General features: G+C 45.2%; 2 protein-coding genes across 4 annotated transcripts in view; one reads left to right on the top strand and one right to left on the bottom strand.

Annotated features, from left to right (window-relative positions):
• Positions 1-16,300, top strand: part of LOC121579208 (protein Shroom3) — a 52,203-nt gene extending 35,903 nt beyond the window's left edge. For 2 of the 3 annotated variants that reach the window (XM_041893591.2, XM_041893593.2), the window contains exons 2-8: positions 7,660-10,453; positions 10,621-10,673; positions 11,002-11,640; positions 11,791-12,399; positions 12,763-12,868; positions 13,910-14,182; positions 14,974-16,300. In XM_041893591.2, the coding sequence (XP_041749525.1) occupies positions 7,799-10,453; positions 10,621-10,673; positions 11,002-11,640; positions 11,791-12,399; positions 12,763-12,868; positions 13,910-14,182; positions 14,974-15,228 (4,590 nt within the window). In that variant the 5' untranslated portion in view covers positions 7,660-7,798 and the 3' untranslated portion in view covers positions 15,229-16,300. The remainder of the gene's footprint in view (positions 1-7,659; positions 10,454-10,620; positions 10,674-11,001; positions 11,641-11,790; positions 12,400-12,762; positions 12,869-13,909; positions 14,183-14,973) is intronic. The other variant, XM_041893594.2, reaches the window with a different exon arrangement.
• A 5,778-nt stretch (positions 16,301-22,078) lies between these two features.
• On the bottom strand, positions 22,079-24,549 carry sowahab (sosondowah ankyrin repeat domain family member Ab). Its single transcript, XM_041895222.2, has one exon. It carries the CDS (start codon positions 24,432-24,434, stop codon positions 22,998-23,000), a length of 1,437 nt encoding a protein of 478 aa, XP_041751156.1. The 5' UTR covers positions 24,435-24,549; the 3' UTR covers positions 22,079-22,997.
• Between the last annotated feature and the right edge of the window lie 182 nt (positions 24,550-24,731).

Raw genomic sequence — 24,731 nt, forward strand, 5'->3', positions numbered from 1 at the left:
ACTATGGCGAAGACCAAAGAGCTGTCAAAGGACACCAGAAACAAAATTGTAGACCTGCACCAGGCTGGGAAGACTGAATCTGCAATAGGTAAGCAGCTTGGTTTGAAGAAATCAACTGTGGGAGCAATTATTAGGAAATGGAAGACATACAAGACCACTGATAATCTCCCTCGATCTGGGGCTCCACGCAAGATCTCACCCCGTGGGGTCAAAATGATCACAAGAACGGTGAGCAAAAATCCCAGAACCACACGGGGGGACCTAGTGAATGACCTGCAGAGAGCTGGGACCAAAGTAACAAAGCCTACCATCAGTAACACACTACGCCGCCAGGGACTCAAATCCTGCAGTGCAAGACGTGTCCCACTGCTTAAGCCAGTACATGTCCAGGCCCGTCTGAAGTTTGCTAGAGTGCATTTGGATGATCCAGAAGAGGATTGGGAGAATGTCATATGAAACCAAAATATAACTTTTTGGTAAAAACTCAACTCGTCGTGTTTGGAGGACAAAGAATGCTGAGTTGCATCCAAAGAACACCATACCTACTGTGAAGTATGGGGGGTGGAAACATCATGCTTTGGGGCTGTTTTTTCTGCAAAGGGACCAGGACGACTGATCCGTGTAAAGGAAAGAATGAATGGGGCCATGTATCGTGAGATTTTGAGTGAAAACCTCCTTCCGTCAGCAAGGGCATTGAAGATGAAACGTGGCTGGGTCTTTCAGCATGACAATGATCCCAAACACACCGCCCGGGCAACGAAGGAGTGGCTTCGTCGCGAAGCATTTCAAGGTCCTGGAGTGGCCTAGCCAGTCTCCAGATCTCAACCCCATAGAAAATATTTGGAGGGAGTTGAAAGTCTGTGTTGCCCAGCGACAGCCCCAAAACATCACTGCTCTAGAGGAGATCTGCATGGAGGAATGGGCCAAAATACCAGCAACAGTGTGTGACAACCTTGTGAAGACTTACAGAAAACGTTTGACCTGTGTCATTGCCAACAAAGGGTATATAACAAAGTATTGAGAAACTTTTGTTATTGACCAAATACTTATTTTCCACCATAATTTGCAAATAAATTCATAAAAAATCCTACAATGTGATTTTCTGGATTTTTTTCCCTCATTTTGTCTGTCCTAGTTGACTTGTACCTATGATGAAAATTACAGGCCTCTCTCATCTTTTTAAGTGGGAGAACTTGCACAATTGGTGGCTGACTAAATACTTTTTTCCCCCACTGTATCTCAGATAGGGGGGAGTGAGGCCTAAGATGGTTTTATAAATAAGCATCAACCAGTAGGTCTTGTGACGGGTATACAGAGATGACCAGTTTACAGAGGAGTATAGAGTGCAGTGATGTGTCCTATAAGGAGCATTGGTGGCAAATCTGATGGCCGAATGGTAAAGAACATCTAGCCGTTCGAGAGCACCCTTACCTGCCGATCTATAAATTAACCAAATCTAGATTTAACCTTAGCTTGCAGCTTTAATATGTGCTGAGAGAAGGACAGTGTACCGTCTAGCCATACTCCCAAGTACTTGTATGAGGTGACTACCTCAAGCTCTAAACCCTCAGAGGTAGTAATCACACCGGTGGGGAGAGGGGCATTCTTCTTACCAAACCACATGACCTTTGTTTTGGAGGTGTTAAGGGCAGAGAAAGCTTGTTGGACACTAAGAAAGCTTTGTTGTAGAGCGTTTAACACAAAATCTGGGGAGGGGCCAGCTGAGTATAAGACTGTATCATCTGCATATAAATGGATGAGAGAGCTTCCTACTGCCTGAGCTATGTTGTTGATGTAAATTGAGAAAAGCGTGAGGACTAGGATCGAGCCTTGGGGTACTCCCTTGGTGACAGGCAGTGGCTGAGACAGCAGATGTTCTGACTTTATACACTGCACTCTTTGAGAGACGTAGTTAGCAAACCAGGCCAAAGACCCCTCAGAGACACCAATACTCCTTAGCCGGCCCACAATAATGGAATGGTCTACCGTATCAAAAGCTTTGGTGAAGTCAATAAAAATAGCAGCACAACATTGCTTAGATTCGAGGGCAATGGTGACATAATTTAGGACCTGTTACATGTGCCTGGCTTTATAAATCATCCATATATATCTACAGAAATAAGACAGATCCTGCTTCTGTTGCCTGTTTGAGTGTTTGTTTAATAGCCTACTGATTCCATAAGCACCAAGCCTCAGGCAACATGTCGGATAAACAATTTCACAGATGTGGCTGTTTTTAATCTTTGCTATGCTGTCATAAAGGCTTTACACTTTTTTGTTTGTTAGAACAGCCTCTCTGGTATTATTTATAATTTATTTACTGTTGTTTACACTGTTCCAAATTGTCCGAAAAATCATATTTATAATAAAAATAACGCTCCTTTTTCTAGATCTCCTTCTTATTGTTATTATTACTATTATTATATACAGCGCATTCGGAAAGTATTCAGAAACCTTGACTTTTTCTACATTTTGTTAGGTTACAGCCTTATTCTAACATTTATTTAAAAATAAAAATAAATCTTCATCAATCTACACACAATACCCCATAATGACAAAGCAAAAACAGGTTTTTAGAAATGTTAACAAAAAAACTGAAATACCTTATTTTACATACAGTGGGGAGAACAAGTATTTGATACACTGCCGATTTTGCAGGTTTTCCTACTTACAAAGCATGTAGAGGTCTGTAATTTTTATCATAGATACACTTCAACTGTGAGAGACGGAATCTAAAACAAAAATCCAGAAAATCACATTGTATGATTTTTAAGTAATTAATTTAATTCCATTTTATAATAATTGCGCCAACAGTTGATGCCTTCTCACCAAGCTGCTTGCCTATTGTCCTGTAGCCCATCCCAGCCTTGTGCAGGTCAACAATCTTATCCCTGATGTCCTTACACAGCTCTCTGGTCTTGGCCATTGTGGAGAGGTTGGAGTCTGTTTGATTGAGTGTGTGGACAGGTGTCTTTTATACAGGTAACGAGTTCAAACAGGTGCAGTTAATACAGGTAATGAGTGGAGAACAGGAGGGCTTCTTAAAGAAAAACTAACAGGTCTGTGAGAGCCGGAATTCTTACTGGTTGGTAGGTGATCAAATACTTATGTCATGCAATAAAATGCAAATTAATTACTTAAAAATCATACAATGTGATTTTCTGGATTTTTGTTTTAGATTCCGTGTCTCACAGTTGAAGTGTACCTATGATAAAAATTACAGACCTCTACATGCTTTGTAAGTAGGAAAACCTGCAAAATCGGCAGTGTATCAAATACTTGTTCTCCCCACTGTAGGTATTCAGACCCTTTGCTATGAGACTCGAAATTGAGCTCCGGCGCATCCTGTTTCTAATGATCATCCTTGATGTTTCTACAACTTGATTGGAGTCCACCTGTGGTAAATCCAATTGATTGGACATGATTTGGAAAAGCACACACTTGTCTATATAAGGTCCCACAGTTGACAGTGCATGTCAGAGCAAAAACCAAGCCATGAGGTCGAAGGAATTGTCCGTAGAGCTCCAAGACAGGATTGTGTCGAGGCACAGATCTGGGGAAGGGTACCAAAACAATTCTGCAGCATTGAAGGTCCCCAAGAGCACAGTGGCCCCCATCACTCATAAATGTAGGAAGTTTGTAACCACCAAGACTCTTCCTAGAGCTGGCCGCCAGGCCAAACTGAGCAATCGGGGGAGAAGGACCTTGGTCAGGGAGGTGACCAAGAACCTGCTGGTCACTCTGACAGAGCTCCAGAGTTCCTCTGTGGAGATGGGAGAACCTTCCAGAAGGACAACCATCTCTGCAGCACTCCACCAATCAGGCCTTTATGGTAGAGTGGCCAGACAGAAGCCGCTCCTCAGTAAAAGGCACATTACATCCCGCTTGGAGTTTGCCAAAAGGCACCTTAAGGACTCTCAGACCATGAGAAACAAGATTCTCTGGTCTGATGAAACCAAGATTGAACTCTTTGGCCTGAATGCCAAGCGTCACGTCTGGAGGAAACCTAGCACCATCCCTATGGCGAAGCATGGTAGTGGCAGCATCATGCTGTGGGGATGTTTTTCAGCGGCAGGGACTGGGAAACTATTCAGGATTGAGGGAAAGATGACCTGCACCAGAGCGCTCAGAACCTTAGACTGGGGCAAAGGTTCACCTTCCAACAGGACAATGATCCTAAGCACACAGCCAAGAAAACGCAGGAGTGGCTTCGGGACAAGTCTCTGAATGTCCTTGAGTGGCCCAGCCAGAGCCAAGACTTGAACCCGATCGAACATCTCTGGAGAGATCTGAAAATAGCTGTGCAGCAACGCTCCCCATCCAACCTGTCAGAGCTTGAGAGGATCTGCAGAGAAGAATGGGAGAAACTCCCCAAATACAGTTGTGTCACGATCGTCATAGGGAACAGACCAAGGCGCAGCGTGATGAACAAACATACTTTAATTAGTTAAAGTGTAAACACAATACAAAACAAGAAACGACTCGTTAAGTCCACGGTATCAATGACCGAACACGGAACAAGAACCCACAAACACAAAGGGAAAATAGACAGTATAAATATGGCTCCCAATCAGAGACAACCAACGACAGCTGACACTCGTTGCCTCTGATTGGGAGTCACTCTAGCCAACATAGAAATAAACACAACAGAATTACCAACATAGAAATACACACATAGAATGAACACACCCTGGCTCAACATAATGAGTCCCAGAGCCAGGGTGTGACAGTACCCCCCCCTAAAGGCGCGGACTGCGACCGCGCCTCAACTAAACAAAACAGGGGAGGGCTGGGCGGGCATACCTCCTCGGCGGCGGTTCTGGCTCCGGCCTTGACCACCACCCTCCAATACACCCCCCATAGCGCCCCAAATCCAGTCTGGCCCCGCCGGCAGGAGCCGAACTGGACTTTGCAGGAGCGGTTAGCTTCAGCTCCATAGTGGAGCAGTTGACCGGTACCTTACCAGGCACCGGTGACCCAGGCACGGGTTGTGCTGGACTGACGACGCGCACCCCTGGCTTGGTGCGTGGAGGAGGAACGGGCCTTACCAGGCTGACGACGCGCACCCCTGGCTTGGTGCGTGGAGGAGGGACGGGCCTTACCAGGCTGACGACTCGCACCCCTGGCTTGGTGCGTGGAGGAGGGACGGGCCTTACCAGGCTGACGACTCGCACCCCTGGCTTGGTGCGAGTGGCAGGAACAGGCCGGGCCAGGCTGGCGACGCGCACCGTAGACTTGGTGCGAGTGGCAGGAACAGGCCGGGCCGGGCTGGCGACGCGCACCGTATACTTGGTGCGTGGAGCAGGGACAGGCCGGGCTGGGGTGTCGACGCACACCGTAGGCTTGGTGCGTGGAGCAGGGACAGGCCGGACCGGGCTGGCGACGCACACCGTAGGCTTGGTGCGTGGAGCAGGGACTGGCCGGACTGGGCTGGCGACGCACACCGTAGGCTTGGTGCGTGGAGCAGGGACAGGCCGAACCGGGCTGTGGAGACGGATAGGAGCCCTGGAGTGAAGAGCGGCCACAACCCGTCCTGGCTGAATGCCTACCCTCACACACTCTGTGTGAGGCATCCGCACAGGACGTACAGGGCGGTGTATCCGTAACCTGGTGGCCTCCAGAATCCGCCCCTTTTTTGCCTCCGTCAGTCCCGTCGTCCATGCCGTGTGCCCCCCCCTAAAAATTTTCTGGGGTTGCCTCTCGACCGCCCGACGACGACCCTGAACACGTCGTTGCTCCTCTCTACGGCGCGCCTCCACCGTCTCTTCTCCCGGCGCTTCCTCCCATGTCCAGCCCAAGAGCTGCCCCTGGACACGCTGCTTGGTCGTTGCATGGTGGGTTCTTCTGTCACGATCGTCATAAGGAACAGACCAAGGCGCAGCGTGATGAACAAACATACTTTAATTAGTTAAAGTGTAAACACAATACAAAACAAGAAACGACTCGTGAAGTCCACGGTATCAATGACCGAACACGGAACAAGAACCCACAAACACAAAGGGAAAATAGACAGTATAAATATGGCTCCCAATCAGAGACAACCAACGACAGCTGACACTCGTTGCCTCTGATTGGGAGTCACTCTAGCCAACATAGAAATAAACACAACAGAATTACCAACATAGAAATACACACATAGAATGAACACACCCTGGCTCAACATAATGAGTCCCAGAGCCAGGGTGTGACAAGTTGTGCCAAGCTTGTAGCGTTAAGAAGACTCGATGCTGTAATCGCTGCAAAATGTGCTTCAACAAAGTACTGAGTAAAGGCTCTGAATACTTATGTAAATGTAATATTTCATTTTTTTCATTTTTTCTTTTCTTCAAAAATGTCTATGAACATGTTCTTGCGTTGTCATTATGAGGTATTGTGTGTGTGTGTGTAGATTGAGTTAAAAAACCAATTTAATCAGTTTTAGAATAAGGCTGTAACGTAACAATGTTTAAAAAGTCAAGGGGCCTGAATACTTTCTGAAGGCACTGTATATACTGAACAAAAATATAAACGCAACATGTAAAGTGTTGGTCCCATGTTACATGAGCTGAACTAAAAGTTCCCAGAAATGTTCCATATGCACAAAAAGCTTATTTCTATCAAATGTTGTGCATAAATTTGTTTACATCCCTGTTAGTGAGCATTTCTCATTTGCCAAGATAATCCATCTACCTGACAGGTGTGGCATATCAAACTGATTAAACAGCATGATCATTACACAGGTGCACCTTGTGCTGGGGACAATAAAAGGCCACTCTAACACAATGCCACCGACAGGTCAAGTTTTGAGGGAGCATGCAATTGACATGCTGACTGCAGGAATGTCCACCAGAGATTTTTGGCAGTACGTCCAACCGGCATCACAACTGCAGACCACATGTAACCATGCTAGCCCAGGACCTCCACATCTGGCTTCTTCACCTGCTGGATGGTCTGAAACGAGCCACCCGGACAGCTGATGAAACTGTGGGTTTGCACAACCGAAGATTTTCTGCACAAGCTGTCAGAAACCGTCTCAGGGAAGATCATCTGCATGCTCATCATGCTCACCAGGGTCTTGACGTAGCCGACTTCATTGGGCAAATGCTCATCTTCAATGACCACTGGAATGCTGGAGAAGTGTGCTCTTCACTGATGAATCCCGGTTTCAACTGTACCAGGCAGATGGCAGACAACATGTAAAAATCATATGTTTTGGAGTGCCGGCAACGATTTAGCTGCCCGCCACTGCTAAATGAATATAGGAGAAACACTGCACCCCTGAAAGAAACGTGTCCTGTCCAAGTGCTTGGTACACCAATACACACACAAAATATATATATATATCTGTAATATTATTAAACATGTTCTATGCAGAAAAACCCTGCAATCCTCTGAGAATGTCTTAATTGCGTGTAGATTAAAGGCTCTGTGGTTGTACCTTTTTGATCAAGTGGGTGTTGAGTGTTGTTGCCCCAGTTGACATGCCATGTTGAGAATCTAACACAAACATAGTATTAGTAGTCAACACAGTCAGCTAAGCTGAGAAAGCAGCTCATTTCCTATGAGTTTTTGTTGGAAAGAAAAAAACGATATTTATATTTTGGTTGGGTTTTCCACACCTCCCAGCTGTAGGAGAAAAAGGAGCATGGTAAATAACATTTGCTTTTCTTTGTTTTTCAGGAGTTATTGAAGAAGCACACTACTGAAGAAGCTTAGAAGGCATAAAATGACCTGAATTCTCAGAAGTGAAAGACTGAAGGTGAATGTGTCGGTGCCACTTCCATTTCACCTGTGTCCACGCTTCCATTTCCAAAGCCAGATGGATTCCTATAATTTAAACTTTGAGAAAATGAGCAACCTGGACCTGCACCCTCTGAGCCTACCATTGAGTCGGCTCTCCCGAACCAAGTCCACCAGCAGCATCGACCAGTTCACGTACCACCATGGCAAGGGCGACTCGGCCTACAGCTCCTTCTCTGGGGGCTCCAACGCCCCAGACTACCCCTCCCCCTTCCTTCCAGATGACCTCCAGCACCACTATGCCGACCTGAAGTATGTGAAGGCCATCTACCACCCCAACGCCCTCGACTCTGACGCCAAGAGCATGGATCAGCTCTACCGCTCCATGGAGGCCATCTCAAACCAGTATCGTCACAACCGCAACAACAATGGCTGCCTGAGTGCTGCACAGTACTGTGATCAGAATCAGGAAACACTGCCACCCCCTCCTCCTCTGCCGCCTCCGCCCCCCGACCGCCTGAACAGCTTCAAAGCCACCAGGAACCTGGAGAGCTGCAGGGCGCAGCACAGTCCCGAGGGCCAGCTGGCAGACAGGTCACCTCCACGACCCCAGACCGCTAATCCTGATGCTGCCTGTCTCAGGCCTGACCTAGTCTATGGCCGCCGGGCCTCACAGCCCTATCACAGGGACCCAGTCAACTCTGACCACACAGATAAGAACCCTGAGCAGCAAACTTCAGCAAACATCTTAAGCCGATCACCCCCTTGCACGAGTCAGCCTGAGCAGCACCCTAATCAGCAGGCCGGTAGCAGCGGTGGCGGCCATTCAGAGGGTCAGCGTAAGAGGGCGCAAGAGACGCACGGGTCCCTCCTGCCGGAGCCACCGCGGTCTGCCATCCCCTTGCATGTGGGCCAGAACATGGTCAACAGCAGCATCCAGCACAAGGGCCAGTTTTACTTCATTACAGGTGTTTGTAAGTCGTCAGAGTCCAGTCTGAAGCATGGTTCTCTGTGTGTGTCAGAGGCAGGCAGTGAGAGCCCTGTGTCCGAGCCAGTGGAGAGGGAGAGGTTGCACAGCACCATGGACAACATGTTCAGGAACACCCAACAGAGGCACCACAGCATCCATGACACCACAACAACCGATGTCAGGGAGTTTTACACCAAGAGTCAAGATGTAAACTCCAGAAGCCAAGATGAGGCGAAACAGACTCAGAGTAGGATTTCATATGGCCCCTCTCACATTTTAAACCAGCGCTCCCGCAGTTTCGATGCTTTACAACAAAGTCTCAAGGTCCAGAGCAGAGAGATCGGCAGGCATCACATCCCCAACAACCCCATTTTCTACTGCGGCCCAGAGGCGAACTGTCCGCCGTTATCAAACTCCCACAACCAGGAAGTCCCTCCACCAATCACCATGGAGCAGGTCACCCACCACAAGAGAGACGAACAAGTCAACACAGGGAGGAGTCGGTCGTTAGGAGACGTTGCCAGCAAGAAGATCAACAAGGAAAACACCCCGCTACTGTACCACCTCACTGGAGCCAACAGGGCAGAGCTAAATTTGAATTTGAAGCCCAAAAAGGACATTGAGGTCAGTGTGAAAGGTAATGATGCAGGCCTCAATGCTGCTCATCAGGAAAGGCAAGCCCCTGTTAGCTGTAGTGATACGACACCACAGGGTGAAACATCCAAGGAGGAGAGCATGGAAGCTATCGCCCACCCCTGCAACACACTGGACGACTCCTTCAAGAAGTACTACAAGGAGAAACTGAAGGGCGCCCAGGATAAGGTCCTCAGGGAGACCTCCTTTAAGAGGAGTGACCTGCAGCTGTCCTGGCCCCACAGAGTGAGGCAGAGGCCTGAGCTCAGGCCCACGGTACTTCACACTGTCTCCTCTTCACAGTACTCTGAGACCTCAGCAGACACACTCACCCCCTCCCCAACACACTCTGAGGGGACAGATAAGGAGAACATAAAGGAAACGCTGAAGGAGGTTGAGAAAGAGAAAGAGAGCGTGGTGGTGAAGGACAGTGAAAAGGAGAAGGGGAGGCCAGCAAATGTTGCCCAGCCTCAGTTGGCTCGTATCGGGGGCAGGAGGCGTCTGACTCCAGAGCAGAAGAAGCTGTGCTACTCAGAGCCGGAGAAGCTGAACCAGCTGGGTGAAGGAGGCCTGCTAGTACTCTCAGGCGAGGAGGAGGAGCTGGGAGAACAGGGCCTGGTGGCGGCTAGGAGGAAGATTTTTGAGACCAAAGGCAGGGCCCTGTCCGCCTCCAGCCTCTCCAAGACCTCCCTGAAGCACCTCCAGCACAAGGCCCTGGTGGCCTACATGGAGCGCAAGACGGGCCACAAGGTGGCTGAGCCCCAGCAGCCTGCCCCTCAAGCCCCTCTAGCACCTCAAGCCTCTCAATCCCCCAGCCAGAGGCACTCCATGGCTGGGAAGCCAGCTGACTGGGGTCCCAAGCCTCAGTCTGGAAATAAAGGAGGCCCCAAGAAAAAGCTGTACAGGCCCCATTCCGCTGGATGTGTCCTGGACTCGACCTCCAGCTCCAAGAAGTACGCCCAGTTCAGCTCTGGCTCCACTCAGGCCGGAGGTCATCCCCACCAGGCTAGCTGGAGAGAGTCACCCAGCCCCTCTCAGGGGAAGTCTGCCTCTGTGGAGAGTCTTCTGGACCAACCAGAACCACCTGAGTTCTTCAGAAACCGCTTCACCTCAACACCCCATGCATTTCAGGTAAGCCTCATCATCAGAACGCTTGATATGATTGTTTTTTAAATAATTTAATAGGATTTGTAGAATTGTATTGAATTTTATAGAGGCCCATGTCACTTTACTGAATGTACCACAATAAAGGTTCAAAGGGTATTATGAATGCTGATTCTTGGTATGTTTGGCTACAGGGTCACAACTACATGAATGATGCATCACCAGTCAATACTATGGACACTTCCAGGTATTTTGCCCTCACTCGTTTATTGTGAAAGTGGGAGTGTCTGCGCCTGTAAGATTTTACTGTATACCATGCTGTTGAACACGGATGTTTGCTCAGACGTGATTTATTGCAGTACTGAAAGTGAACACTCATATACCGTGCCAACATTCCATTCTGAGAAGTATGTAGACAAAACATAAAACTTCATTACAGCTATGTTCAGGGAGTCTTTTTTTTAAACAAGTGTTTTTTTTTTCATCAGCTATGGTTGGGGTAAGATAAAGGCATACCAGGAACGTAAGTCTCCAAAGCATCTCAATCTCATCACAATCTCTGTATAACTTTTCAGTGCTCAGACTCCGAGGCCAGTGGATGAGGAGAGTGTGGTGATAAGGAGAGACCAGGGGATGTCAGCCCCTGAGGGTCAGCGGGTCCGGGTGATGGGTCGGCGGGTCCGGATGGTGGTCCAGCGGGGGAAGTCCCTGGAGGAGTTGGGTGTGTCCCAGGTCAGCAGCTCCTCGGTCCTCAGTAAGAGCTCTGAGCAGCTGGACCAGCTCCGCAGCAGGCAGGGGGCCCCAGGACCAGGCCAGGAAAAAAGCAGCGTATCGTTCTTCAGTGAGGGCCAGGAGAAAGCCCAGGGGCAGACCCAGAAGAAGCACCTCTTCAAGCAGGACTCTGCACCACAGCTGGGCAGTAGGGAGAAAAGTAGGGAGATTACTAAAAGCACCAGGGAGTCCAGTGCGTCGGTCTCCCCAGTATCGAGCACCTCGTCTCAGGTCAGGGCTCGCTCAGATGGGTCCCCTGGATCATACGACTTTGGCCCTTTGGTTAAAGATGAGGTAGAGACCACTGGGATCTCCTGCGACGTCCCACTACCACCGTCCCCTAACGGTCAGGAGTCCAGTGAGAGATTGGTCAAGTCCACCTCAACTTCTCCCTCCATACCTATCCATCCCAGGGGCACTGGCGAGAGCAAGACTGGCTCCAAGTATGTGACTATATTATGATAAAGTGACCCTCGCTCTCCAAACAACATTCTTATCATTAAATCAGTGTTACTGTATAAGGGAACAATGGCTATTTATCACTGTTGATATTATTTGGATAATTCCATTTTCTAATGTCTCTCTTATTCCAGCAGAGTGAAGACTGCCCCTCCTGTACAACACTCTGTGGAGAGAGAGCAGTCAGTGGACGAGCCCAGTGAGACTTCTCAGCCCGAGGCCTCTCAGGAAGTCTCCCTGAGCTGTGGAGTCACCACAGACCCCACTCTTTGGGTCACACCACCTGAACCAGGGAGCCAAGAGGAGGACGAGGACCCAGCGCTTTCTGATAATCTGACAGAGGGAGAGACTCCAACGCTAGCCCCTGCTCCAGCAGCTTGTGAGCCCCTTACAACTTCCTCCACCACGCCAGTCCCTGACACTGACACCTGCCAGAGTGGGGAGGGCGAGCAACCAGAGGAAGAAAAGGAAACGGGGGAGGGGGAGGTGGAGACCCCAGCAGGAGAGACAGAGTGCCCAGAAAAGACACCCACCACTGAGGAGCCAAAGTGGGAGGAGCTGGTAGAGGAGGTGGTCACAGCGAACCAATCGCTGGCTCGGGTGCTGTACCCGTTGACCAATCGTAAGACGGCGCTGATGCTGATGGAGCAGCTACTGTCAGAAGACACTCTGCTGATGGAGGAGCACTATAAGAAGAAGCAGGAGCGGAGAGACAGCAGCAAGACACTGCATGCTGCTGACAGGTGATTATCTCATTATTACATTGTACTGTACAGGTTCAGGTGACTGATAGCCACAACCTGTTACATCACTGCACCTGGATATCTGCTTACAAATTGCGGTTAGATTAAAAGACACGTGTCCATGTAAAGACAAATGCATGGCTAAAGACGCATTAACATTTTTCCAAGGTTGATCAAAAATTTAAATGTAAAAATTTAAATTTTAGTCATTTAGCAGACGCTCTTATCCAGAGCGACTCACAGTTAGTGAGTGCATACATTTTTCTATATCTCATCCATATACATCAATATCGTCATTCAAATGTGTGTGTGTGTGTCTCTCTCGCTCTCTCTCTCTCTATCTCTCTCTCTCTCTACATAAAGCTCTGAAACAGTGGATGATCCTGAAGCACCTCCCACATCTCCTGTTGATGAGAAAGTCCAACCCCAACCAGAGCCACTGAGCAAGGCGGATGTCACAGAGAACATGGTCATTATTGCTTTTCAGCTCTGCATTATGGGTTTTTGTAATAGAAGTGTATTTGCTTGATCTCTGCCAGTTGAATATGTCATCTGAATCAGTGGAGGCTGCTGAGGGGAGAACAGGTCATAATAATGGCCGGAACGGAGCAAATGGAATGGCAGCAAACACCTGGAAACCATGGAAACCATGCGTTTGATGTACCATTCCACTTATTCTGCTCCAGTCGCCAACCTCATGTGATCTGAATATCATCAGGGCCCAGTTTTTCAAAAGTTATCTGATCGGATTTCTGCAATCGGATAGGATTAAAGGTTAGAATTGGGTTATTCAAAACTGAAAAGTTATATTCTTATCATCTGGATAGGAATAAGATTTGGTAATCCAATCTGAGTTTTAATCAGGGTTGAATGTCTTTTTTTTTTTATCAACCTTTATTCATGTGGTTTACTCAGCTTTGTTTCCCTATGAGAGTAGGGAAGTAGTACCACAACCTGTCCAGTAGATGGCGAGGTGGAGGCCTGTTCAAAGCACTGAAAATCAGGATTCTGTGATCTTGATAATAATATGCCATTTAGCAGACGCTTTTATCCAAAGCGACTTAGTCATGCGTGCATAATTTTTTTTTGTGTATGGGTGGTCCCGGGGATCGAACCCACTACCTTGGCGTTACAAGCGCCGTGCTCTACCAGCTGAGCTACAGAGGACCATGTGGTAGCTGGATCAGAATGATCACATCTGATTATTTTCTCAAACTCAAAACGCCAGATCGATCTGATCCTGAATAGCAAAAAAGAGAATGACAGAATCCGTATAATTCTGGATAAAACATTTTGAAAACTGTGCCCTGGATGCAGTTTAACTAGGTTTGGCATCAGCTTAATGTCTGACTAGATTATTGAGATGCCAGAAACTGTCAGACTCATATCCTGTTTGTTTTGAGCCTGATGTCTCCTCTCTTTCTCCTGCACAAATCACACACCCACAAGCAGACTATTGTAATGTATACTGCTCTCTCTCAAACTCACCAATTCCCTCCACTTCCTACAGAGGCTGCTGGTGACGTGTATTGAGGAGCGTCTGCAGGCCTTGGGGGAGCCCCGAAGTGCCCTGCAGGTGGAGGTGGAGGAGAACAGGATGCGTGGCGAGGCCGTGGAGGCCCTGGTTCGGGAGCGATGTACGCCCGTGGAGCTGGAGCGCTATGGCCTGTTCGTAGGAGACCTGGAGCGTGTGGTCAGCCTGCTGCTGTGTCTGTCCGCCCGGCTAGCCCGCGTGCAGAACGCCCTGAGTACCGTGGACCAGCACACCGACTCAGAGGAGAAAGTGAGAGAGACTGTAGTCATGCTTTGAACCACTCATAAGCATGATGTTATGATGTTTACTCTGGATCAAACATGCTGGTTGAAAAAGTTATAATAGCACCTTATCTGAGCAATTGTGTTCTTGATTTTTGGAGTTTGCGTAATCGAGAGGGATTATACATTTTGTATTACCATATAATTATGTATTTATTGATTGCCATTATTATGTTTTGTAATTAACATTTTTACTGTGTTTCTCAGCTGGATATGCCATGTACTTTTCAGTCAGAATGGTTTATAAGATGTTATGATTAGATTGCAGTGTATAGCATCTGATGTAAGCATCTGATTAAGTTTCTCGCTAGATGTTCTAGTTTTGTGTGGTTCACATTTTTAAGTACCAATGCTAAATTATTATGTTTTATTGTTGCTCTGGATCTTCAGATGTGCATTCAATAGGCTCATAGTTGAATTATTTCTGTGAATATCACATTGACCATCCTGTGTATTGAGCGTGTTTTAGTGCCTTGTATTTTCTGCTGCTATCAGCAGTGCTGGTATTTTCAATGAGTCACTGAAACTCAACCAGTTTCGATGCACATTTCTATCTGCCCTGCCCTCTGTTGACAAAAAGAAGTACTGCACCACTTTACTGTGAAACTGCAACATGAACTAACTTGACTAGCAGTTTCTCCATAACAGCAGGCAGCAAAATGCCTTCCTAAAAACACTACTAGTACACATTGGATAATGATTAAACATTTAGGGAATGTTGTGCTTAATTTCATCCAACCTTTTTTAATACCTTGGCAGGATTCTCTGGACAACCGTCACCGTCTGCTGTGTAAGCAGCGGGAGGATGCCAAAGACCTGAAGGACAACCTGGACAGACGGGAGCGGATGGTGTCTAACTTCCTGTCTCGCTGCCTGACAGCCGAGCAGCTCCAGGACTACCGGCGCTTTGTCCAGACCAAGGCCTCGCTCCTCATCAGGATGAAGGACCTAGATGAGAGGCAGCGTCTGGGGGAAGAGCAGCTGGAGTCCCTGCTCAACACCCTCCCTCCATGAGGAGCACCACTAGGTCCCCATCCTACTCTCTCATCTCCCCCAGCCATCCATCACCTCTCTGGGTTTATAGAGGCCTGAATCCCCGCTGCTTCCTCCATCCTGGGCTGTTACCAGCCAGCACAATCACATGGATGTCTTTAAAAAAAAGAGTCCCTAAGACTCCATCTGTCCATATGTATAAGTATAAGGAATATATGCGTGCCTTTTAGAGGGGTGTTGAAGTTAGGACTACAATGTGGAATGTCCTGTACATCACCTTTTATCACTTTAATTTGATGTCCTTACTTTTCACCTCCTCCTGCGACTTAAACCAACCCCCCCCCCGATATAATAAGCTTTAGGATTGTATTCTGGCCTTGCGGTCTTGATCATCAGTCATACTGGACTGTATGTGTCTGTCTGTCTGAGCTTGGTGATTGAAGCTAGCCTGGAAGAGGGTGCTAAATGCTGTATATCTCAGTCAAAATAGGTGGTAGATTTAATCTCACTTTTTTTTTTTTATGCATTTAAAATTAAGGCACTATAGATAAAAACCAAAAAGGTGAATGAAAAAAGCACTTTGATATGTAACTGTACATTTCTGTTTTCTTTTGAAAAAACGTATTTCAAAAGCTAAGCCTTACTCCAGCCAATGTTATTTTTTCAACTGATTTGTAGAGGAATTTTCCGCATTATGGGGTTTTATATGGTACATAAGCACATTCATCGAGGCCGATTTATGTACAGTATTACCATTGCTATTTAGGCTACAGATGTCATTATGTCTTGTGGTCTCAATTACATTTTCCATTCCAGATTATTTGCTTGAAATATCCTTTGGATCTCCCAAACTATGCTTACTTGAAATTATAAAAAATGAAATGTCCAAGAACTCCCTGTCGGTCCTCTACCTCATCTCCACCAGATGGTTGTCTCACAGCACTCTAGAAGCAGTGAATCTGTTCTCGCTCTAATAATATGGAGTCCCTGTGTTGGCCTTCCCCAGACAAAAGCCCTCCTCATGAGGCAGCGTATTTATTTGTTTTGACTTGTGTGGAACTGCACTACAATAAATCTTAATTTTCCATAATAATGAATGTCTTGTGTGATGTCGAATTCCGTTTCTGCTATGATTAATATCGTCGTTTTGTTTTTCAGTTCTATTGAATATTTGACCAGGTGAAAGCACAGAAAGCTGTGATTATTCTGTGCTCAATGATGATCCAGCAGGTCTGTGTTCATGGTGAGGGGATTAGGATGAGAGGAGCCTTTTCCTGTTGCGTAACAGCACCGTGTCTTTGCTTTGTGTTCTTTTGGTCCTTGTTTGTTTTCCCAGTCCTATTAATTCACAGATTAAAATTGTATTGCTCTCCTCATACACTACATGTACAAAAGTATGTGGACACCCCTTCAAATTAGTGGATTCGGCCAAATCGAGCACACAGCCATGCAATCTCCATAGAAAAATTGGCAGTAGAATGGCCTTACTGAAGAGCTCAGTGACTTTCAATGTGGCACCATCATAGTATGGCACCTTTCCAACAAGTCAGTTCGTCAAATTTCTGCCCTGCTAGAGCTGCCCCGGTCAACTGTAAGTGCTGTTATTATGAAGTGGAAACATCTAGGAGCAACAACGACTCACTACTGATGCAACACTCACTACCGAGTTCCAAACTGCCTCTGGAAGCAATGTCAGCACAAAAACTGTTTGTCGGGAGCTTCATGAAATGGGTTTCCATGGCCGAGCAGCCGCACACAAGCCTACCTGCCCTAATGCATAGTGCCAACTGTAAAGTTTGGTGGAGGAGGAATCATGGTCTGGGGCTGTTTTTCATGGTTCGGGCTAGGCCCATTAGTTCCAGCGAAGGGAAATCTTGGGGAAGGCCCTATCCTGTTTCAGCATGACAATGCCACCATGCACAAAGCGAGGTCCATACAGAAACGGTTTGTTGAGATCGGTGTGGAAGAACTTGACTGGCCTGCACAGAGCCCTGTCCTCAACCCCATCGAACACCTTTGGGATGAATTGGAATGCTGACTGCGAGCCAGGCCTAATCGCCCAACATCAGTGCCCGACCTCACTAATGCTCTTGTGGCTGAATGGAAGCCAGTCTTCGCAGAAATGTTCCAACATCTAGTGGAAAGCCTTCCCAGAAGAGTGGAGGCTGTTATAGCAGCAAAGGGGGGACCAACTCCATATTAATGCCCATGATTTTGGAATGATATGTTCAACAACCAGGAGTCCACATACTTTTGGTCATGTAGTTTATGTCACAATGACCCAATTATTAAAACTCGATCATTGTTACACAGTGTGTGGCATCCGCTTGAAGAAGGTCACGTTCACCCATGTGTGGATCTTCCGTTTGAGGACTTCCTCAGGCGTTGATGGTAGCAGAACTGAAAATCCAGTTTTGAGCAACAACAAAAAATACATTCAATGTACTGTTCATCAACAGAACGGTGTTAATTATTTTGTGAAATGTCAAATGATTGGAGAGAAGAGAACGCAAACAATATACACAAAATATTCTGATGTGCTCAACTCTCACCCTAAACATTTCTCTGGAGATTTACGGTGATGTCCATTTCAGTTTGGTAAACAAACTTTAAGTGAGTGGGGCTCTGCCTCAGAGCCTTCTTGTTTAAATGGCCTAAAGGAATTCCTGAGGCATGCGAAAGGCCAATAGTAGGGAACAGAGATGCAAAATGGCACCAACAGAAGTGCACATTCTTGCTTTTAACAGACCCATGCTATTTCCTGTTATGTATGTAAACATGCATTATTGTTTAACTTATCACTTATTTTTATCCATTTGTCAAAAAGTGTTTTTTCAATATCCCAGAAAAGGGGTGTTTCGATGTTTTGAAAGAGGTATTGTTTGTTTAGTGGGGGTAGGGTTTTGTAACTGAGACAGAGACCCGATTAGAGAGCGAGAGATGATCACAATGAATGACACGTTCATTGGTTTTCAATCAATCCCAGTCTTGTGATGACAATGAGCCTTTGTACTTTCATTTCCTCTGGCTTTCTTCATTGTGTCTGACTGACTGTCGCCTCTCTGTGTTGTGTTTTGTTTGCCTTGTGGAGAGTGCTTCATTTGTTGCTTGGAATTTTGAATTCCTTGACGTTTGTTATATTGTGAATAAATTAAATGTTCTCCTCCTTCCACCAAACCGTAAGTTTGCTATTTCTAAATAAAAATGTCCTGAAGTACATTTGACTAGTTTAGACCGTTTGAAACAACTTGAACAGATTCATACTTAATAGCTGTTAATAACAGTTATTGCTGTATCTCTTCCGTAATATGTTACCTATTATATGGAGAGAAGCTGTGTTGCTCTAATTAAGTGGTATTGGAGTGAGGCATCTCCCCATGTCCTCTGGCCTCCTTAGCATCTCTGATGGAATGCTACCCAATTTGTTTGTGAACAACAACAAATGCCTATTATGAGCCACTGAATGTCTGAGAAAAAAAACATGATTTTTTTGGCACGTCACTCTAGAAACCAAGGGAAAGAGAGACGCTAGAATAGACCAACCACTAGCTCACTTCCCATTGCAAAGTACCTTTCATCTGACTCCCATGGTTACCAGAGGAGATCACGCTAAGCGTAGGCCTACGGTAGCAAACCGGACATACAACTAAATGGGATTCTGCACTGACGTACACAATACATACAAGGATGGCAACACCTGTGTGATGCAGTACATTTCAGAGACTGAGATCTCATATTCAAGCTACTGGGGGTGGTGGTAGCTGGTCCAGTGAATATTCTGGCTACAGAAGTGTACTACGACTGTGAGTGTTGTGTATTAAACAGCAACCAGTAATTTGTGTGACTGTGTCCTTCTCGCCCCTGGCCTTGCTGCAGTGGGAACATTTGCTCCAACCACGGGGTGAGAATTGGCTTGACGCAGAGACATTTCTCTGTGAGGGAGGTGACATCATGAAAAGGCCAGGAACACAGCTTGAGTAAGCCTGTTCAGTTCGTATCGCTTTAGCCTCTGGGTCCACGCTCAGTTAGCTGAATCACAAGCCTGTATGAAGCCAGGAAACCAACAAACAGGGAGACATTTCACATGCTGATATTTGGGATGCCTGAGTTCAGTAGATGATTGTATGTACAGTGCGCCTTCAGAAAGTATTCATACCCCTTGACTTATTCCACATTTTGTTGTTAGTGGAATTCAAAATAAATTAAATAGATTTTTTTTCTACACACAATACCCCATAATGACTAAATGAAAACATGTTTTTAGAAATTTTTGCAAATGTATTAAAAATGAAATACATAAATATATAATTTACATAAGTATTCACACCCCTGAGTCAATACATGTTAGGGACGGATCGACATTTACATAATGGGTACCTGGAAGAAAATGGGGGAGGGTCATGTTTTTCAATTTCAGTCCAGGAGAGGGTCATGTAATTTGTAATTGATGAAATGTCAATATTTCTCAGTGTTTTAGAATTAGTTGCTTATTAGGCTATGTATAGATGCTGCCCCTAATCTCTGATTCTCCACTGGGTGAGCAATATCAAGTGCACCTATAGGCTATTTAGTGTGGTCTCAATCATATGACCCATAGCCTATAGGCTATCAAGTGCATGCTTGAAGAAACACAGAGCAAAGTTATATTTCTACGATAGCTGCTGGGATGGTGTAAATAAAACTAGGCTGCATTACACACTGCAATGGATATTCCAACCCTAAGCCCTGCTCTGCTCTTGCTGATCAAATACTTTTTGGTGTGCTGCCTAACCAATGGCTGTGCTGTGTAGGCCTATGATGGCAGTTCAGGAGGAGAGTCAAAGGCCTCTTCCGATTTTGTTGTTGTTGATTAGCCTTAGTCTTGAGTGGGGACTAGCCTATAGCCTATGTTTTGTTCAGTTTGATAAGGAGAGCCGAAGATGAGAAGAAGACCAGAGGTCAACTTTGATCGCTTGCTACTACTATAATTTATCTTATTAAAAACAGTATGTTTCTTGCCCGTGATGTAGGCCTATTTATCAGAGTTATTGACCTCACAATAAGCCAAATTAGAGTAACTTACATTGTGGTGCTGAAACTTGAAGCAGTAGCCGCAGCACAATCAATCAGAAATGGACAGCTCATGGTGATGAAAGTAGGCACATTCGAGTAGGCATAAATCATTTCAACCATCTTCGTTTTAATGAGACTTTACTAACGACAAGAGGTTTATGTGTTGGAGCCTAGTTCTTCCTATTTAAGAAATAAGAGCTAGGCCTACCTGTTGGACAGACGAAATATCCATAGATTTGTGTGTCAATTCCTCCACCCACTATGCACTCTTTAAATAGCCTACCTCCATGGCAGTGAAGGGCTGTTAAGTTAAAACCAAGACTCGAATTAAGCGGGTATGAGAGGGTATGCCATAGTCCTACTTTTTATTAAAGAATATGGCAAAAAGCACAGGCCTAACCCTTGTTAGCTGAAGACTTTGATTAAAATAAAACGGATCCGATTATATAATGTGATATATAACAGCGCTTTGGTCCGCGATGCTTTATGCTAGAAACAAGCTGTAAAATTCTCGGGAAGCATGTGGCTCAGATGCATATGGGGATATAATTGTTTCATTTCTTTGACATTCAGAGGCTGAGCTACAACCTTCTATAGCCGAGGAGAAAAACATTTTACTTTGCTTGGGAAGTAATCTAATTCTGTCACTATCAATTGATTACGTTATTCACTTTCTGTACAATAGAAGATGTTTAAACCCAGACCTCTTTTAAATAAACACCTGTGACCTTCTGTCGTTGGGCTAAGCCACGAAAGAAGAGTAGCCAGAAGTTAAAGCTTACATTTTTCTGCATCATACTCTGTCTGGGGTGGAATGGTAGGCATAACTTTTGAAAGTACCAAGCTGTGAATCCTAATGATGTCTCAGATTTAATTATTTGCTAACAGGGACAGTTTCGTTGCAAACAAGACACACTGATTTGGCATTGGAGAAATATGATAAAACGAACAAGTAGGCCTCTCTCTTTGGCCATTCTTAGCCTGTCATTTCAGTAATTTGTGTGGTATTGTATGTAAAATGTTTAGAAAAGGCCTTGCTATTGCCATGCCATGTAATTCTTACACAATGAAGAACAGTTTCTAAAACTGCATATCTAAGGCTCTGGTCTGTCCAAGAAATGAGGGTAAACTGTAGACATGTTTTCTGCTATCCACTTTGTTTTAATTATTATTTTGGGTATAGGAGAGGGTCACTTAAAAAAAAAAAAAAATTCAGGAAGGGTTTAGGTCAAATATATTTTGCTGAAGGGAGGGCCACCCATTTTCATTTCAGAGGTCTGATTTTCTCCATTTACATTTTAGTCATTTAGCAGACGCTCTTATCCAGTGCGACTTACAGAAGCAATTAGGATTAAGTGCCTTGCTCAAGGGCACATCGACAGATTTTTCACCTAGTCGGCTCGGGGATTAGAACCAGCAACCTTTCGGTTACTGGCACTACGCTCTTAACCACTAAGCTACCTGCCGCACTCCATGTCTTTGTAGTTTAATCTGTGTTTGAAATGTACTGCTCGACTCAGGGACCTTACAGATAATTGCATGTGTGTGGTACAGAGATGAGGTAGTCATTCAAAAATCATGTTAAACACTATTATTGCACACAGAGTGAGTTTGTGCAATTTATATGAGTTGTTCAGCACATTTTTACTCCTGAATGTATTTAGGCTTGCCATAACCAAAGGGGTTGAATACTTGTTGACTCAAGACATTTCAGCTTTTAATTTTTAATTAATTTGTAAACATTTCTAAAAACATGATTCCACTTTGAGATTATGGGGTATTGTGTGTAGGCCAATGACACAAAATCTCAATTTAATCCATTTTAAATTCAGGCTGTAAAACAACAAAATGTAGAAAAAGTAAAGGGGCGGGAATACCTTCTGAAGGCCCTGTATATGAAACATCGTTTTTTTTCTAACACTAACAACTTACATTATTACTAAAGTATGTATTGTATAAGATCAATGACATGGAAGAAAGACAAGATGCATGTGATTTGAAAATCACAGATAGATATTTCATAGCATATATTTGCATTTCACCAAATCAACCCTTCACACAATGTATCAATTTTCACTCATCATAACACATTCATACTAGAAAAATCTTAAACAGTAAGGCCACATAGTATTGTTCACTTTCACAATTATTCAGTACTACAACAACCTTTTTCACACAAATGTGTTTCTTAGACAGAAAATCCATCTAAAAATATGACACAAATGACAATCCCTGAGAGTGAAGGCATTGTAAATGTCCAGACATGAAGCCATCTTCATACCTTATTTACAGCTTTAGTACAGGGACACATCCAATAATGTGTTCATGGATTCTTAATCTGCTGTTAAAATGGTCATGTACAGATTTTGTTTAACAAGTATCTGTTGAAATTGATGTTAAATCAAGGCATTAGCTAGTATATGAAGTCATGCATTACTTATTCAATATTAAATCAGATGTGACACACGATTAGATACATTATAAATTATATTAATTACATGACACACAGAGTAGCACATTTGATACTATACCTCCCATACTGGTAAAGTATTTGATTGATTAAAAAGGAGGACTGAAATTATGACGATTGCTCTTGTTAATTTATATAAAACTAAGTTCAACACAACTGAATGTTCCTCTCATAACCCCATATGTTCGTATCTATATCAGAGTAAAAAGCTAAATTGATTTTGTGCAACGTATCAAAGTCTATTATCATAGTTCACATCAGACTCATGTCACTTAAATGCATCTGAGTCGTCTCTGTGATTGGATGAACTCTCATCTCGCTCTTCCCTCGGGTCGTCAACCAGCGAATAGAAACTGGGTCTTTGCTTGTGCTTTTTCTTTTTCTCCACATGGGGATTGAAGAGGCGACTTATCGTATGCAAGCCTTTGGAGAATTCTGGGAAGATATCTAGCTCCTCCCTTTCCGGTTGGATAACTTCCTGGGGCTGGACCATATCACCAAGTAGCTCCTTCACCTCAGCAGAAATCCCTTTGTGCAGGTAGTGATATGGCTTCTTCCCACAATTGTCCCTTATATTCACATCTGCTCCGTATTCACGCACCAGCATGGCCAACACAAACTCCTGGTCATGCAAAGCTGCAATGTGCAGTGGCGTGTACCCTCCATATGTTCTGGCATTGACGTCGAGATCCATTCCACCTTGCCTGGATATGTCGATGATCTTACCCACCATCTCACTGTTGCCACACTTGGCTGCCCAGTGAAGGGCTGTGAAGCCAGACATGAAGTCCTTCTTCTCTGCCAGTTGAGTGTCTCTGAGGAGCAGGCCGTACACCTGTCTCCAGTGTCCAGCAGCACACCTCACCAGCCACTCGTGCTCCTTCTCTTCCAGAGGGACTGTGGATGTGTACTTGGGCTCATCGGAGGGTTTGGTGATCTTGACAGCCCTCCTTGGCAGCGGAGAGCTCAAACCCACACTCCCAGAGGATGGTCTTCTCTTGGTTCTAGAGCGGTGTGCATCTTGGTCAGTGGATCCAGCTCTCCTTGGAGAGCATTCATCATCCTCAGATTTGAGTTTATGGATCTCTATTCTGGTCAAGTTTGGAGGCATTCGTAAAGGCAGTGCAAATGGCTTCTGCACACTAGGGTTCTTTGTTTTCCCTGGATACACAGCCCCCCCAGAGGGGATATATTCTCTCTGCGCAACAGAAGTATGGTCTATGTTGAAATTCAGGGACCTTTTTGGTTTGAAATCCACATTTGTTAATGTCAGCTCTATATGTGAAATCATGTCACTGTAATTTGAGACGCATTCACCGACACTTGTAATAACAGGTTCTTGGACATTTTCGGGACTTGACTCACTTCCTCCATCTTGAGAATGTGCATTGTGCTCGCTGTTCCATACAGAGGGTTCACCTGGCTCGGGGACCTCTTCACTTTCATACTTTTGAACATGAACATCCTCTGTTTCTTGTAACAAATGCTGATATTTTTTCTTTAGTACAATATACCTGACATCTTCAATGTCTTTCACGACAGCAACAGTGTTCACAAACCTTTTGAATAGATCCCTGTTCTGTTTCTTCTCTGCGGGATCAGTGCAGTTCAGGGAATCTTTGAATTTACTCAGCAACTCGGAATTCTTTAATTTCCCCCCTTCTTCTATTAACAGCGAGATAATAGCTTCTTGCGTGAAATCCATTTTGAGCCCTATAACCAACTATTTCAATTCAGGACGAACGACCGAAAGTGAAAAGACTTATCATACCTGTAATCCGCGATACCTGTCAGAAACTATACCTTCGCCCTACCTGCAGTTTCCGGGGATACGTGGAATGAATTTGAATAATGGGTGCAGTCTTCTGTCTTGGAGCGGTGCGCAGAGGTGTCCGGGGGAGTAGCCTGTAGTCGACTAACATTATTCAACTGTTACTGTAGCCAACAAAAAGTTTGAGAAAAAAATATCGAAAACACCCGGGAGTATCTGACCATTCTCATA

This window comes from Coregonus clupeaformis, chromosome 13 (assembly GCF_020615455.1).
Source record: "Coregonus clupeaformis isolate EN_2021a chromosome 13, ASM2061545v1, whole genome shotgun sequence".
In the NCBI taxonomy this organism is placed as follows: Eukaryota; Metazoa; Chordata; class Actinopteri; order Salmoniformes; family Salmonidae; genus Coregonus; species Coregonus clupeaformis.